This window comes from Ischnura elegans, chromosome 4 (genome assembly GCF_921293095.1).
Source record: "Ischnura elegans chromosome 4, ioIscEleg1.1, whole genome shotgun sequence".
In the NCBI taxonomy this organism is placed as follows: domain Eukaryota; kingdom Metazoa; phylum Arthropoda; class Insecta; order Odonata; family Coenagrionidae; genus Ischnura; species Ischnura elegans.
Window position 1 is genome coordinate 33,166,888 of NC_060249.1, and position 18,540 is coordinate 33,185,427.

General features: G+C 38.8%; 1 protein-coding gene across 1 annotated transcript in view; it reads left to right on the forward strand.

The window, feature by feature from the left end:
* LOC124157241 (pikachurin-like) overlaps positions 1-18,540 on the forward strand; it is a 520,685-nt gene that overhangs the window by 427,494 nt on the left and 74,651 nt on the right. Inside the window, exons 3-4 of the mRNA XM_046531807.1 lie at positions 4,858-5,244; positions 16,810-17,020. Coding sequence (XP_046387763.1) covers positions 4,858-5,244; positions 16,810-17,020 — 598 coding nt within the window. The remainder of the gene's footprint in view (positions 1-4,857; positions 5,245-16,809; positions 17,021-18,540) is intronic.

The following is an 18,540-nucleotide window of genomic DNA, read 5'->3' on the forward strand; positions in this document are numbered from 1 at the left end:
GAGCTTACTTATTCATGCTTTGCTTATTATAGGTATTGTTGTTACTAGGCTTTATTGCAATATTCTCCCTGCAACTTCTTCTTGAGCTTACTTAATCATGTTTTTCTTAGTATAGGTATAGTTACTAGCAGGTGTTGTGCATTATTCTCCCTATGCATTCTTCGTGAGCTCACTTAATCAAGAGTTTGCTCTAGATTTTCAGTTCTACTCATTTGCGAGTAGAAAGTTAACTTGGTGACGTCCTCATTTGGAAATGGAAGGGTAAATAAAACATCCTTGAGGGATCCTCCTCACATTCACATCATTCCGCGTTCTAGTTCGTAATCAGAAGCGATCGATGAGGCGCCGCTAATTGTATCCTGGCGATGCCATCGTCATTCTTCCATTGAGGACGATGGCTTTTGTCTTTTCGCTGAAGTTGTCCCGATGGATGAGGTTGGGAGGTCGGCCTTTGGCTCTGTCCCCTGGGCACCGTGACGCTGGGCAAATGCCATCGACAAGGACGCCGCGCCCGTGTGTTTGCTCGGCTAAATCCTCTCGAGATGCGTACATGTCGCTGATTTGCGTCTGAGGGCACGGACACGTGTTGTACAAGTCCCGCAAGCCATAATGAAGCGACGTTAACGGGGAGACATGACGTTCCACCTCGTCTCACCCCGGAAATAAAATAGGGAGTGAGTGTATTCGGAAGTTCGATGTATCTGTATGTTTGGGGTGCTCTCATTAGAAAAGAAAAGCCTCTTTTCTCTGAAGCCCTTATCGTATAGTAAAAAAAATGAGATTCAATTTTTTTCTCATGCAAAAAACTCTCTATCGCCCGCGCTTCTTCATTTTATGATTTAAAGGTCCATAAAGTCGACGACTCATTTAATACCGTGTCTGTTTTTTTTTATAACTGGGTCGCGTGTTTTTTTAATTAAATTCTCTATGTATATGGGTGCATATAAATTTTCCCTTTTCATGTTTCACTTGAGATGAATCTAATTATCTTTATATATTCAATTTATCATCCTCTCAAGACCATCTGTCTTAATACCTGATCGTAGTAAATTTAATCCTATTAATTTCCGTCTATAGGAATCGATAATTGATCTACGGGAAGAGAAAATATTATGCTCTCCCTGTGTTCTTCCTTGGTAAGAAAATTTGTAATAAATGCTCCTGGACTTTTTTTACATTTCTCTCTTTCTTGGAAAAACTGTTTTCTTTTTCGTTTTCTTCGGTTTCGTGGAAACACTTTTCAACCAACGTGAATTTATTGCATCTCACTGATACAATCTCTTTTCATAAACTGACTTCACAGAATGGGAACCTCTTTATCAAAGAAAAAAGAACCTTGTACTATTACTTACATATTCGCCGTACTCATTATTCAGGTTTCCTGATTATTAAAAGAAAGATACCGGAATTGAGGTCATTTAAGTAACTTAGATTTGGTAATTGGGTCGGCAAGACAGTGGTTATTTCTGGATTTGATCTCGAAGGGAGAGAAACCCGATGTCGACTTAAACGATCACAAAATGAAAGTCTCAGAGGGGCGTCGCGGTCACTCCATTCAACGGAGCGAGTATTTTGCTTGGATTGCTAAACACGCAGCATCTGGATAGGCAGATTTTTGAGTAAAAACTGTCTTGTATAGCTAGGATATGAAATAAGATTAGAATACAGATGTTTTTTCGACTCAAAAAAAATTTTATCACACTATTGTCTAGGGAGGTTGTCATACTTTGTTAAGGTTAATAAAAACAGTTTATTTAATACTAATATTAAATTTTTATTGAATTTTCGTATGAACGTATAATCTGTAATCATGCAAGCAATTGTATCCTTTTTACGTCATTTTTTAATTAATAGGTTAACTTTGTCTTTGCGTTTTATTCATTAATATCCACGATAAATATGCCAATTTTATACTTTTGAATTTTAACATTCTTTCTATTTCCCAATGTTTCCTTCGCTAAGCATAGAATATTCTCAATGCCATGCCTTCGTGTGTTCAAGAACTTCTTATTGTGAGAAGAGTCTGAAGTTGATTGTTAGCCTATTGCTTGCAGAGATTCCACAGTTGTCGGTCATAAACACTTTTTTATCTTCGCTGATCTCTCTCTTAATGCATTACATTAAAGTTCACTCTGATCAAAGTTATCTTCCCAGTAAAATAGGTAAGCTTTATGAGTATGTACTTCAGCAGATCTTTTTCAGTGAAATGGTGTGCTTTATTTTGCATATTTTAAAATTTATCAGTCTCAACAGAGAGAAATTGCTTTTAAAAAATATGTAACTGTTTAAGATAAATAGTTTTGATAAAGAAAAACATTTTCTTAGCAAGTAATTGATGTCATTTGAAGTTATCCTATGGATTAGATCAATTTATATTTCATTCGCTTTCAGCAATGAATGGGCGCACGGTTTCATAATTTGTGGGCAGTTGCATGAATGTTCCATGATGCGCAAAAAGATGTGAAAAAAAAATGCTTGGTGAATGTAAGGCTACCGAGACGATGGGAGTCATTTCTTCCTCTCCATTAGCGGCATGTCAAAACATTAATAAAAAATGAGGATTTCAATCATTTTAAAAGATATCATGCCGTTTACTCTCCTGTAAATTTTTTTAATATGTACACTCTTGAAGTAAAAAAACGTAATATCCATGAAAGTGATGGCAGTGGGAGTTAGAAGGGACGGGAAGGGCGTCCCGTCATTTTTGACTCTCGTCTCAAAAAAATTTACTGGAGTGAAAAGAAGAAGTCGAAGAAATGGTGCACCGCAATTTTCCTTAAGTATCAATTCCCAAAGATTGAGATCTGCCTTCTTATTCGTGGTCTCTCTAACTTTCGAAGGAAATAGCTATTTTTTTTAATTTGTGAGATTAGCAATTACATAGATATATTCAAATGTTTGCTTTGAGGAAATGAGTTTCTTATCTCTGTGTTGGAAAGCTTTTGATATTTTTTTATGAGTGAAAAGCCTCAAAATTACCCTCCCTGTCCTTTTCGAGGATCACTGAGCGTCACTATTCTCCGCACTTTTTATACATTTTCGTTAGGCAAACCTCGGAAAATACCTCAGAAATAATTTTGGAAGTGTTTATGCTCATCATAGTTAGGTAGATAAATATTTTATTCAATTACCTAATGAGAGATTCCATTTCTTGGTCTCTGTATTAAAGTTTCTATGAAAATGTTATTTTTGTGTAAATTGTTAATTTGCGTTTGGTTTCCTGTATTAGTTTTATAGGTGTTTCTGTTGCAAGTTTTTTTCGATTATATTTGTATTTAAAACATAAATTCGAGGTATAAAGAACTTTCAGTAGCCTTAGATCTCTAATATGATTATCAATTAATTCATTTAGTACTATCAATAGCTACTAATGTTTGCAGAAAACTTTTAACCGGCTGCCGGCTTTTTATTCCTTTTTTACCATCATTTATCGTTTATTTAACATTTGACTCCATTTAATATAATTTCGTCATTCATCGAAAATGAAGTTATGAGTTATTCAAGGGCATTTTGTATTCAGTTCACGTTCACAATGAGCTCTTTGATAGAACGATCACCCGTATTAAGTTCTTGCAAAGCTACATTTTTTTGGTCGCACGTAGAGAGGATTTTTTTATGATTCATGGAACTAAATGAACAGCTACCGCGGACACAGTTCACGGTAGTTATTAAATCTCGCCCAAGTTTGCGAGATAAAAACAAATCCTGTTATAAATGTTTCATGATGCTTTGCTCATTTAATTTTATGCTGTTGTAATAGATTTCATGGACCCTCGGAAATATTAAGTCGTAACATAAATTCCATCCGTACCAGCATTTTTTTTCTCGGTTGGATAATTTTTGGTTGCAGTGTCCAAATATCGTAATCATTTCTCATCCAGCTTGGAGGTTCTTTGTTTATATGTATTTATTTTTTGTCTAATTGAGTTAATTCACCTGCTGCGGTCATTTTGGTCGAATTCGTTATGTGTTCGGCATGGAGCCGGGTGCTTTGAGGGCATGTGAGATCGACTGGGATGAGTGGATCCGTTTAATACCTTCGTGGCGTGTGATTGGAGTGCTGTGTGGATGCGACAGTTGTCGGGAGCATATTTTGCTGGGTCCCTGCAGTGAGCGCTCAAATCGCAGCGTTTTCCCTCCTGTGTGGGTGGAATTAATTGCAACCCCAAATCCTCTATATAAATACTACGAATCACCCGGCCGGCGACCGGGAGGTTCTGGGTTCGAGTCCCAGTCAGGTAGCATAATCACCCTCTGATTTCTGGCTTTTTCCATCTACCACAGCACCGTTGTCCTCGTCCTTTTTCTATTATATGTTCCTATCCCTTTCTTTCCTTACCTCTGAATTTATTTGAATGTTTACGCTTAAGGCGTCGTGTGAATGAATGAAGTGAGTGAGAATATGAGTGAATGAGGCAGCTCTTGGGGCTGGTTGTCAAAGCGTCGCTGGTTCAATACTTGAAGTGATTTTGATCCTTAAGTGACCCTCTTTAAGCATTATTGATCCTTATTTTACTAACAGTTCTATTGGGGATATTCCCAAAGCCATCTAAGTGTACAGAAAAACCTCTTATTCCCAATTATTATTCAAAGTATCCTCTCGAAGGAGAAGCAATTAGGCAACCCTCATATGAAATACTGTGACTGTCCTCTTAAAAAACAAAAGCGGTTGCATTTCTTTTGCGGGATATGAGGGATTTCATGCTGATTAATTAGATGCCATTTTTCTCCTAAGATGCAAAGCACAGGTGTAGTGGACGTAGAAAAAATCCAAAGTTAAGCCTGAATCGCTTACATATGTAGGGTAATTTTTTGCAGCATTTACTACAATTTGCGTTCCTCTTTTACTACTTTCAGAAGCCAACGCGACGGCAGAACCGCCCCCAGTGGTGACGACCTCGGCACCCAAGCCTGAATCGACGCAGGCGGAGGAAGAGGAGGACATCCTCTACCAGAAGGATGCCTCATTCTCCGCTGAGAGGGACTTTGGACCCTCGGAGTCCCCCTCCCCCTCGCCCATCGGGGTGAGCTTCGTGAGCGCGGGGCCCGGGCTCGAAGCCCACGCCGTGCCCACGCCCCCGCCGCAGGAGGTGTGCCTGCTCGACTGCGGGCCCGGCTCTTGCCTCATGGAAGACCTCGAAGAGGGCGACGCCACGGCTAACGCTGGCCCAGACAGCCCATCTCGTAGACACCGGCAGCGATGCCAGTGCCCGCTGGGGCGCGGAGGGGAGCGATGCGAGAAGGGTGAGTCCATCGGCGTTTCAAGATGATATGCTCACGAAGTTTCTTCTCCAGCTTACTGTCAATCCCCGAGCTTTTGTACGGTCACTGTCTCGCATCAATATACCTTCGATTATATACAGAAAAATCTGTGAAGTATTCTTAATGGAAGTCTGTTCTGAATTCATGTGAGCCAATGAAGTATTTAACATGAATCATTCCAATGAGGCCAACAAATATGGATCGGCGCACGAAACGGCTATATTACAACTTGCTTTAAACTGTGCTGATTCGTGTTTCTAATTTTTGGGATATATTGGCGGCATTTTTAATGTAGGAATTTGCTATATTCTTACGGAAAAATCTGTGGAATACTTTTATTTATAGAATTTTCTTTCACTTCTGGAGGAACAGCAAATCATGATTTCGCCTATATTGGCTCACGTCGCCCCAATGACGGCGTGGGGTTCCCTATCCCATTCCTTCCATCCCTATTCTATGCCTGGAGGTGTCTCGGTGTCCTCTGTCCCTGCCCTCCTAAGGTGTGCGGGCGTATGAGTCTCGGGCTTAAGTCCTGGGCTTCAGGAGTATAACCCTGCGAGCCCGCCCTGGATACTCATTTCCGGTGCCACAATCCATACTATCGTATGGTCAAGCCTGAATCACACGATCATTCGTTCCGTCCCTCTTAGTGATCACTCCAGCGATCGCTTTTCGCGACCGGAAAAGTGATCGCTCGAGTGATCATTTTTCTGAATCACACGGTTCCTCCCGCCGTCTCTTCTCACATCATTTCAGATATCACAGCTCGTTGTCATAGGACTCGCATCATCAAAATATATAGCGTGTTTATGTTTACCAAAGTCGTTCCCACGATTGTCAAACGTTGCGCTGCAATCGCTCCTTCCGGGCATGCGTTCAGATTGGCTGATACGGGGTTTCAGTGACGGTTTACGCGACGGAAAAAGCGACCACACGAGTGATGAAAAAAGTGATGGGAATCCTCATCATTGGAGTGATCGCGAAATACAATTGCGTACGACGATCATTTCCGAGTGATCGATGGAGTGATCACTCGAAAATTACAAAAAATGATAATGTGATTCAGGCTTTACGTTCTAGCCTCAATAAAACTTCGACCAAATACGCAAAAATATATGTCAATTTCATGGCGTGGTATGGTATTTGGACCGACGTGCATTATGTTGGTGCATACATGCCCCTGAAGTATAATAAAAATTTCAGCTGTATTCATTGTTCACTTTCCCTGTCGCAGCCGTTAAGCTTAGAAGTGTTTTTATGTGCTCGGTTATTTTCAGCTGCTATTGCTTGCTTGTGAATTTTCGGCCAAAAACATTTCTTTAACGATGCCCCAGCCTCCATATTTGTCAGTCATGGCTCCGTGTGACTTTTTCCTATTTCCAAAAACAAAAGGAACTTAAAGGGCCGTCATTTTACAAGCGTAGATGAGATTCAAAGAGATGGATGGCAGAGCTAAAGGCTATGCCACAGATCGAGTTTGAAAAGTGTTTCGAGGATTGAGAGAAGTGCTGGCACAAGTTCATGGTATCTCATTGAGACTACTTTGGATGCGACAACATTAATTTAGACGAATAAATAAAAAATTCTCAAATCACTAAACTTCCTGTTATTTTCTAAAGCACACCTCGTATGACCATAGCAGCGCGTACACTATTTACATTATCGAAGCACTGAACTCAAAAAAAAAATATAATGCTCATTTAGTATGATGTGAGGCACGATGCGGTGGAAGTTCTTAATATTGGACTGGATTTTATTGTGACACGACGTGTTTCATTGTTACAAACACTTGATAGCGTTGTTTGTTACAACGAAACGCGTCGTGTCAAAATAGAACTCAGTGGAAATATTGCAACATCCAGTTTTACTAATACAATGATTGTCACTTTGCGCCGCGCACGTGATCAGTTAAATCCACGCTGACGCCAGTCCGGGACTCCAAACATTTCCGACTACTAAATTTGAAATTGTAAAATTCGCAAAATTCTAATGTGAAGATAGCGAATTTTTATGTCGCAAAAACATTTGCATGGAATTTGAAATGTGCCTTCCAAATACCCAATGCCATCCGAAAAGTATTAGCTGAGAAGTTTGAGAAGAAAAAACGTGTGATTTCCCGTGTACTTAAATTGACCGCATATCTGGAGGTACTTCTGAAGATTGCCAAATTCGCAATCCCGAAGCTTCAATCGGGAAGGAGATCAGCATTGTTTTTTTGTTCCAAGTCCCGCATGTTGTTGCCATAATTTGTAGAAAAACATATGCTTCTTTCTATCATAGGATTGGGTTTCATTCCTCCCTAAGCAGAAATGATCGTCACACTAATTCAGCTCAGGTCTCATCTTTCACGTTCCGTGATTGAAAAGCATCTGTCTTGAGCAGACTAGAAGAAAGTGCTTCACCGCAACAAGGAATATAGATATCACACAGAGATCGATGTAACCAAATTTGCGTTGACTAATTCTCTTATTGATAATTAGCATCTACGTAACAGATTTCTAATGTTTTACGTTTAAATGGAAGGTTCTGTTTTATTTCAATATAATTTGATGCATGATCAAGGATAATTTTATGCAGCCAATCAATGGCAGGGGCTTGCTACATTTAACCAATCCACCCTTAACACTATATCCATCCCTTCTGACATATTCTATTATTCACTGTATGCAGCTTCGTTTCATGTTAAAGCGCGCGCTCAAATCATCCTTTCCTCGCTAGTCCACATAATTTAATCTCACTTCCCCTCTCCTCTCTATTGAATTGCACAGGAATCGTGGAAAACACACTAGTTAATTAATTAAACCCAATCGATAATACAAAATAAATTTTCCAATGAACACGGAAGAGAAATTTATTGAATCAGTGTGCACTGTATATGCAAATCACTGCGTGTGACATCATGCGTGCGACATCACGTGAAAATATCGCGTGGTTTCGTGATTTTTTCGTATTTTACACTTCAGTTGATCAAATCCTATCTATTTTCATCTGTATAGGGTTTCGAGAATCAAAATCAACTCCGAATATGCAATTGCGAGTTACGCTGTTCAAAAAAGTTTCTCAAAGAAGTGACACGAAAAATGCTGATAATATCTTCCACAGCTCTGTGATACTTTAACGCGAAAACGATGAAGATTAGAATTCCAAAACCGTAATCTCATGTGATGATATCCGAAATCCGTTACATTCGGTGCGTTAGGAAAAGCTAAGAAAAAAATCTCTTTCCATGTCTATATTTTTCCATGGCATATTCAAGTACGGTCAATGAACAAGCGGCTCGATAAAAATAAGATAAATAAAAATGTTTGTTTCTTTGTTTCGCCACAGCGCATCAAAAACCCATCGTGGATTGGTCGTGAGAAAGCGGCAGAAGGAAAGTTTGGGGCGTAAAAAATCCTTCATCATCTACGAGTTTTTTTGGGCTCAAGCCTACCGAGTAACGTCACAATTGTGTTTTCAATACCTTTCGTCTCGATGAGAAATCAGAATAATGTATCACGAAAGATGACGACGCATTTTGCGGAAGTGATTGTGGTGTCATTCCATATTTTGGGAAACTTTATGGACCATAGAGTCCGCAATGTATCGCAGAAACCGCAAATGTTTCTGAAAATGCGTTAGCCGTACCTTTTAACGTAAGCAGGTAAAGCCAGGGATCCGCCATTGTGTTCTACCTCTGATAAAGTAGAAATACTCAGGCCTTTATGATAAATGTGGCTACGAAAACTGAGTAGTCTCCGTGGTAACAGTAGGACTATCACTTTCCTTCAAATACGCAAATAAAGTTAGCTGGATGTGAATTGATGTGTAATTTGAAAATATGCATAAATTTAATTGTTTGTCTGATGTGATAATTATTCGTTTTATTGATGAAATTTATAATTTTAACATAACCAATTGGCAAACTAAGATTACAGTCCAATTGACGGTTTATTGAATACGTACGCTAACAGGAAACAAAAAAACGCGGTAAGCAGTATGGCGGATGCATGTGTAAAATGCATGAGCTGGCTTCACTTTTATGAACTTATGTTTTCTCTGGGAAACCTCTCTGTCTGAAACAGCACGGTTCTTGAGCGAAGCGATATTCTGCGTGTTAAGATTTCGTTGTTCACAAGGCTCTTATCTCCAGATTTCTGGTAAAATTGATGATTTATTGAACATACACGCTCACGGGAAACGAAGCATACGCGGTATGCACAATGGCAGACTCATCGATTTACAGACTTGAGCTGACTCAACTTTATTGCACTGACGTTCTGTCCAAAAAATCTTTCTGGCTGTAACGGCACCATTCTTGAGCGATAAGATATTTTGCGTGTTAAAACTTCGCTGTATCGCATGGCTCTCATCTCCAAACTGTCCGTAAAATTGTCGATTTATGGAACACCTACGCACACGGGAAAAAACAAACGCAGTATGGCGGAGCAAAAAACAAACGCAAGCACAATGGCGAAGGCATCGGTAAATATTCTTTTGCTGGTCTAACATGCATGAAGTACCGCTCTTTCCAGAAAATTTCTCTGGCTAGAACATCACGATTCTTGTGCGATGCGATATTTTTCGTATTAAAACTTCGCTGTATCGCACTCTCATAGGAAACAAAACGCTACACAAAGCATTATTGCGGACACATGGGTATATATGCTTATACTAGCTTCACTTTTCTGGACTAAGGCTCTCTCTAGAAAACCTCGGTGGCTGAAATACCACGATTCTAGAGCGATGCGATATTTTTCGTGGTAAAACTTCACTGTATCGCTCGGCTCTTATCTTCAAACTGTCGGCAGAGCTACCATTTCCCATTCCCCAGGGCCCCACGTTCAGGGCCCACTCTCCGCTGTTCCCACGATTCTCTCCTGGGTCCTCCTCCCTTCTCTGCGTCCCTGCCCAGCCCCCCCTGCCTATGTCCCCGGGGGAATACGGGCTGAGTTCGCCGAGGGGCAGGAGAGGAAGGTAGGTAGACTCCGCGCCGTGAATCACAAACTCCCCTTGATTATGCGGGCCACAGATTTCCAGTTCGGGTTTTCTCCCTCCGGATGTCATTACGTGCGTTTGAAATAGGTGCATGAATAATGCGGTGAAGTGCACTGCCGATGAATATTTAAGATTTTCGCGTCGCTCGATCGAATGCCGTACGAATTTTGTATATATTTCAGTGTCGCATCTGCATTTATTCTTCCCTTTTATTCTTAATCCGCTTAATGACGTGATCCACGTGGCTCATCGATCGGGTGAGCGTATTTTCGAATGAGCCTTGATTTTGCGTTCTGGGATGCAATAGTGGTTATCAGCGTATTAAATGATGTGCTATGCATAATAAAATTTTTATTTGTTCAATAATGTGCACAACCTTAGTTTACTTACTCGCAGTAGCATTATGGTTCTTTGGAATGCCATTAGCTTCATTGTATTTTTGAAAAATTTCAAACCCTTTGATTGCTAAGATTGATTTTTTTATTTTCCTAAAATGGAATATATTTCATCATATTGATATACGATGTAGCGTTATATTTCGTTCACACGTTTTTTAAGCAGTAAATATTGTTCTGTTTCTCTATTGGAAATAAGTAATCATTCCTTTCAATATGCGTAGTTTATATTCATCATGAGGTGTTGCTTTGGACATAATGCCATTGGTATTTCGCTAAAAAATATCATCGTTATCAGTCAAATAAGGCATTAAATATATTAGTTCATTTCAAATAGTTATTTCTAATTTTTATCAATATTATCATAGACGTTTACTCTATCTATTCACAATATTAACTAAGGCAAAAAATTTAAAGTGATTTTCCGGCATAGGTTTCATAAAATAGTAAATATCCCTGCCTCATTTCCTTTGAAATTCCTAATTAAAGATTGTTTAAGCATGCGTATAGTCTCATACAATGTCTAATTCGCTGATTGTACTGTTTTATCTATTTTTTAATTAGTTTGGTAATAACTTTATTCCTCAGTTCCATCGTTTGAGGTGTTGTTGTACCAAACTGAGTCACATGCTTTTAACCGACAAAAAGATGATTTATTTTTCGAGAAATTAATATTCTCTGCTTTTATCCATTGTGGATATTGAGAGTACAATCTATCGCACATCTTCTCTTGCAGTGATTGGATGAACTCCTCGTAAACTCATTAAAAAATAACTTTTCCGTAGTTGATGTTCCCGATACTGTGGATATCGATCGAAGTTTTGATCAACACATTTTTAATTAATGGAAAGTGCCTAAGTGGGTGGAGTGTTTCAGTGCTCAAATTTTCCTGTGGGTACCCTTTGTTTTCCTGGAGCTTTCAACTTAATCCACTTTGAGAGATGACATAGTATCACAAAGGGAAACGCGTGATAATTTTTCCTTTTTGAAAAAGTGATGGAATCCATAAATGGAGAATTGATAAAACAATTTTCACAGTGATTTTTTCTTTACTTGCGTCTCCGTTTTCTAAGAAATCGAAAGATTGTCCACTGAAATAATAAAATGTGTTTCTAAGTCATAGTCATGAAATTAATTTCTCGTATCAGCTTTTAATTCTGTTTCTTCCAGTTTAGATTTTCCATTAGACTAACGCAGTTCTAGTGAATTCATAATTTATTCGAGACTTTTTTTATAATTGAATCTACAGGTTATTTGTGCCTCTGTTGTCTTAAAAAGTCAAGTGTTTATGTACAAAGTATGAGGTTAACCTTAGGCATGAAGGAACCTTTGAAATATAAATAAACATTAAGGGGCTCTAAATTTGAATGTCTTTTGAAAATTGTTTTCAGATTCCCTAGATAAAGCGACAGGCATCGGTCGAGAAACGTATGGGCCACCCAAAATTTAACGCGGAAACATAGCCCAAAATGTTTTTAATTCATATGATAAGTCAGCGATATGTAATTAAACCACATATCTGTAAATTCTTTTCTGTGAAAAAATTTTGTTGTTAGAGGCTTTAGCATTACTTTCTCGGCAATTTAATGCAATTAGTCAAATGGTTGGTAAATGAAGTGAAGAATAACAATGTGAATATACGACGTCAGGAGTAACCCCTGTCGGGTCTATTCGAAATAATTATGAGAAAATAACAAAAGGTGTGCCATAAATCAACTTATTTAGTTGAAGTTTTTGTGAAAACTTTCAACTAATGAAACAGAATTTTCTGTGTCATTGCTCGTTCAAGGTCGTACCGGTGAACATAATCACAGGTACACATATAATGTATGCTCCACAATTTTTTTATGATCTGACCCAGATTTCGGTACTTCACCCTATGCCATTCTCAAAGGTGTATATATATAGGTGACACAGTGTGTAGTATCGAACCCTTGGTCAGACGATTAAAACATTTGTGTAACCCTCAATATTAGTGTGTCTTTGACTATGTTTCCTCTGACGCAGTTCCACCAAATATCGCCCTCCACCCTTAAGTTGGTCGTACCATTGATTTTCACGTGTCTGATACAGTTTCTGGCGTACCTTTAGACAAGTTATGTTATGAGGAGTAGGTGGATATTGCGTGCGGCCGGTGTGGTTGTGTGATAGTATGTCAGTTATCCTTTCGTTGGCACCGCGCGCCCTGCGGCCCCAATCTAATATCGCCATCATTTGAAGTGGTACCATTGTTGCTGGATCGATGCTGAGGACGTGATTTCGCCCGGGATGCGGGCGATGAGCGAATGAACCGTCTTCGACCGGGCGACACGAGGCTCCCTGCAATAGATTTAATTAGAGCCCGAGTTCTGTATTCTGTGACACGTCGTACACAAATGTTATGCGGGTTGCATAATGCCAACAGCCTCTCCTGATCAAGCCCAGCCCGGCCGCGGTAGAACAACTGACTCACTCATGGCTATGGATGCCATCAGTTGTTTACCCCTTTAAGCTTATCATTAAGATCGCGTAATCCCATCAGAAACAGAAGCATTGTTTTAGTATCGCTGTGGTTTATATATTTGATCTCTCGTTCTCTTTCAAGATCACGGAAACATCTACTTCATCACACAACATTCCATACTACCAGCTTTCCAGCTGTTTGGAGAGAATGAAACGAACAGATTCTTCCGAAGAGTTTCGGTTTTTGGTTAAATATCGTTGATTGCTTATATTCGTGAATGTAAAGCGCATTTAATTTGTCAGACATTTTTTTCCCCGATTCGTTAACTAAATCGCAATATGGCCCAACACCATTCTTTTTACCATCGATTGTTATAGATTTGAAAAATTAAGCGTTCCCTATTTTTCTAATTTTCAATCCATCACCTTCTTCTCGAGCTGTTCGCGACGAAAAATTGATAGTCTTAAGGCTCCCTGCAGATACACTGATTTTGGACGGCCAGTAAAATATCGGCAATCCACATCCCAAAGAGCTTGTACACTGACCGACGCGCAAACATAAAATAAAAAGTCGCTTAGCGGCCGGTCATTGCCACTGTGGATTACGACAACCGAGTAAGTGATCGATTGACCGATTAAATTCGGGCGTATGTGCCAGCAGCGTTCCACCGATAAAATATCGGGCGGTTTTTTACCGGCCATCCAAAATCGGAATGATTGCAAGGAGACTAACCCGTTCGCAGATAAGTTGATGACGTCAAAAATTTTATGCTGATCGGTTCACCCCTTCTCAGCGACGCCTCAGCTTTGTGCACGACACTTGTGTGGTTCTTTATTGTTAATTATCATATGAGGGATGCCTTCCTTCATTGAGCTAATCTATCTGAACGAGAGTATGGTCCAAAACTTTAATGACGTAATAACACTTGGATAGTTCGTGGAAACCTTCTTTTTTATTTTAAAATTTTGGGAGGGTGCTTGTAAGGGGAAGATCGTTTTGCCGTAGCTTATCTTGTACTTCTAACAACCAAATACTTAAATTAATTACTATTTCGGGTCTGAGTGAAAGATCCCCTTTGTATAACACATTGTCGAGTTTCAAGGATAGGGTGTATCTGTGGCCTTTATTGTGATTGAAATAACTTTTATCGAGCTTTCATCATATTTATAGTAAATCGAATTCGAATAAACAATATCAAATTTAATGAATTTGTTTTGCATCAAGGGAATATAATTATCATCTATTAATGACAAGGTTTACATTTTTATCCTTCAATTCAAAATTTTTCCTCGAACACTGCTCCTAAATAGGTATTTATTCGGAACATCAAATTTGAATCTTGGATCGTAAGTCTTAAAATTGAAATGCAAGTTTTGCCAACGCTTGAGTTATTTATAAGCCAAAATCAGGGCTGGAAATGAAAATGAGTATATAATTTGGATACATAAACATAATAAATGGCTATGGCACTATGTTTTCACTATACTACAGCTATTTTTTCACTATAAAATAATTTTAAAAAACACTCGGATGTAAATTAACAAAAACGAAGAGACTAGAATTTTGTCATATCTTTTTTCAATGTTTATTGGTGGTAACTAAGCTAATACAATGCATGCTAACCTATCTATTTTGATTAATTAAATAATTATAAATTTTGCTTAAATGTTTTATGCCTGTTATTTCATTTTTTGTTTTGGAAATACATACTATTTCTGTAAAAATCTTTTTGTTAAATAATTTTCATTGAGTATCTAAAATTTTATTATTCTCAAAGTCAAATATGTGGCTATTGTTTAAACAGTAACAAGGAAGGTCCTTTAATACCTAGTGATATTAAATACATAGGTCAGGAGAAGTGGGAAAAAAACTATTTTTATTCTTAATCCCATTGGTCTCCTTTTTTAACGAAATTTGGCCTTAATTTGCCTACCGTTGTATCATAAATGTGTACTCCAATCAGTGCCGATTCAGCTTCACCGTTCATGAGGAAGTAATCGGTATGCAAGCAGCAAGCCGAAGGTAGTCGTGTTCATTCCCAAGGACCAGAGAGGCGGTGAATGAAATTCTCTCAAGTTTCCATTGCAAACCGCATCCGAGGCAGTGTCATTGTTTCATTTTATTTACGCGCCTGAAACTTTTGGGTTACGTTGTTTGAAACGCCATGATTAACATTGATTTCTGCAAACGTTTTTTTTTTTCCTGTCCAAACGGCAGCTTGGCTCCAATTCTTAGGGCAGGAAAAGCTCGATTCGAGCGAGTCAAGACAGCTCGTGGAATCCATTGAATTTGCATGCCTCGGGGCTGGGCGGTTGTGATTCTAATTGGACCCCTCACTACTACTACGAGGGTCGAGGGTAGAGCCATTTTTTCCCCTCTCTCTCTCTCTCTCCATCCTGATGTTATTTTACGCTTCATTTCTCGCCAAGCATCAAGATTCATTCGTTTTTTTGCCTCCTTTAAGGGTGTCTCTCGACGAGAAATTTTCCCGTCATTTGGACGGAATCCTTACAACTCCCTTATTTCCTTTTGCGTGGAACGTTCTGGAAGGAATTTCTCTCATTCTACCAACGACGTGAGGGGAGGCATGGTGAAGTCTCGTCCGTTCGCTATCATAGAAAACGACTGAGCTGGAATAAATCGGCATGAGAAGCAGTTTTTTCGCTGAAGAAGAGGCACAGGCTATTATATTTCCCCCAGGCGGCAGCGGAAGTACCGTGAAATTTAAAAATTGACTCATTACTGGAATCGCGTAAATTTCATCATAAGTCTATCCTTCGTGGCTGTATTCTTATAGATATCTTAGAAAGTTTTTTTTGTGTTTATCTAACATTTATATTGTAGCATTGCTCCGCGTATAACTTGAGGATGGGTTGATTCTTCTGTTATTATAACTTTTCTCAAGCATTTTTCTCCTTACACTCTTCCAAAAGTAGTTTTTATTTATGTGATTTTGCAATAGATAACTTTGTATTAAAATTTAGTATTTTTACGCTGCAGTTAAGTTTCGTGAATTGATTTGGATGAATATTAGGTTGGTAAACTTAACAGCTGACCAAGCTATTTAACACCTGTCAGATTTTTCTAAAAAAATTATGTTTATTCTTTTTAATTTATCGGGAAAGATTATGTTTCATGTGCAACAGTAGTATACTTACGGTGGGTATTCCGCACGAGGAATATACCAGCTACTATTTTTCATTTCTCATTGTAGCATTTCTGTAGCTGTTTAAATCATCTGAAGAACTGTTTATTACGAGTATAACGAGGGAATATTAATTATGCTGATGAAAGTATAAAAACACCCTTTAAGTCCGCTTTGCGGAAAATGTAAAAGTTGCTGAATAGCAATTTATGAGAATGCTTACCCAGTATTTTCAAGCTGAAAGGTTAATAATTGTTTGTTGTATTCAGCGGTTCGAGTCGTTATAATGATTGCAATAAAAATTAAATCATGCAAATGCAATTAATTCTCAAAGCAGTTATAATTTTAATTATTCCAGCATTGGAGGATGGTATTTATTATTATTAGTTATTTTATTATTATAATCAGTGGTTATATTAGTAGGATAAGGTTTTATTGTGTTTCATATATGTGTGCGTTACAATGCACAATTGTAATCGGTGTCATTTTCGCCACGAGCCGACCCTCACTAACTGACTTCTCCCCTTTCTTCCTTCCTTCCTTTCCCTCAATCTACTCCTCGCTCCGTCGACTTCCCATCTCATCAGAGACGTCGGTGGTGACGCCTCATTTCACCGGCCAATCCTACGTCGCCTTCCCGGCGCTGAAGGACGCTTACAAGGCCGTGAGGCTGTCGCTGGAATTCCGGCCGGACGAAGGAGCCTCGGACGGGATCATCCTATTGGCCGGCGAGAGGGACGACATGGCGGGCGACTTTATGGCCATCGTAATACGGGAGAGTGGAGACGTGGAATTCTGGTAAGTGTTGCCGCGGGGTAATGCACCTCGTTAGATCGTGTGTGCGTGTCTGTGTGTTCGTTCCGCTGGTCTTCGGGCGCCGCGCTATATAAGGGTTGTGGCGGAATGGACTCCGCTTTGATGTGGAATCCGGGAAATGTGGCCCTAGGGACGTAAATGAGAGTGGAGACCGTTTGAGGGAGTGTGTGCCCTGTTGGATAATCCAGTGAAGTCGGCTGTTTTCTCTCCCTCCCCCTCCTCTCCATCTCTCTCTCTCTCTCTCTCTCTTACTGTCTCCTATCTGTTTACGAATGGCTGGAAATTTCCCCCAAATGACACGGTCCTTCGGTCTCCTCTTGCGCTTAACGTAGTGATTGTACCGCATTAGATTATGTTTCACGTTAAAAACGTGAACGCGTCAGGAAATCTTAGACATTAAAGAACATTATCGCTAGGATTTGCCACCCTTTGCGTTGGTGTGATAAAACCTTCAATACTTCTCTCCTGTCTGAATGAATTTCTTGTGGTTCTCACAAAAGACGTGATCTTTAGAAAAACTTTTAGATGGCTATATTGTTTTTCCGTATTATATTATGCGTAATTTTGCTTTCATAGCATTAATAATGTTAAATCATCAAAAATTTACCATGACCTCAATGAATACATACTTTTCAAATTATTGAAAAATTAAAATCTCAGGAAATGAATCATACAAATCTACTTCAATTCAAAACTGTGGCATAGCTGAATTTCCTATGCAATAACGAATAAGCGATGTGTTAGAATTCTCTCTTACGTAATTGTAACCGCTTCAGTTGTTTCTTTATTATTCTACTATGGTGAAGATGATCAGACTTCTTCTTGTACCCTCAAGAAGGAATGTGTGTGTGTTAGGTACCAATTCATAATATTATAGATGCATTTTTGAGAGTTGAAACCCGATTTCAAATTGCTATAATTGCTAGGTGAACTATATTTTACTATTGAATATTGCGTATGTAGGTGCTTGGTTATAATACACATAACCTATTTTTAATACGTATATGACGTGTGAGAGATCATTATTTCTATGGAGAAATTTATAAAATTCTTCTCTTTAAAAAAATGGCATGTTATGACTCTAAAAACTCGTAAAATGAGGATTCGTGATGACCGTAAGTTATGTCAAGTGAATGAAACTCGTTCAATGTAACTCTAAAATTTCTACAAAGTTTTATGGTATTTATTTATGAATGGCCTTGAATGACCCATCATTCTTGAAGATTATTGCAATTTTTAATCAACAAATTCTCTTTTTGAGCGTTTTTGCAACACCTCACTTTAATAATATAAGGAGATGGAGAACTAGAAAGAAGTGACCTTCTGATGGCATAGGGTATTTTTTATAGATAGGTGATTGGCTAAGGATTTATGCATTTTATGCTATTCGTACAAATATTTTTTTATGTTCAGAGATGCAACCAGGTGATGGAAATGGTCACAAAGTTTTCCTTATCCGTTATGTAGTAGTAATTATGTTTTAGATTCTACTCCCTCTTAAC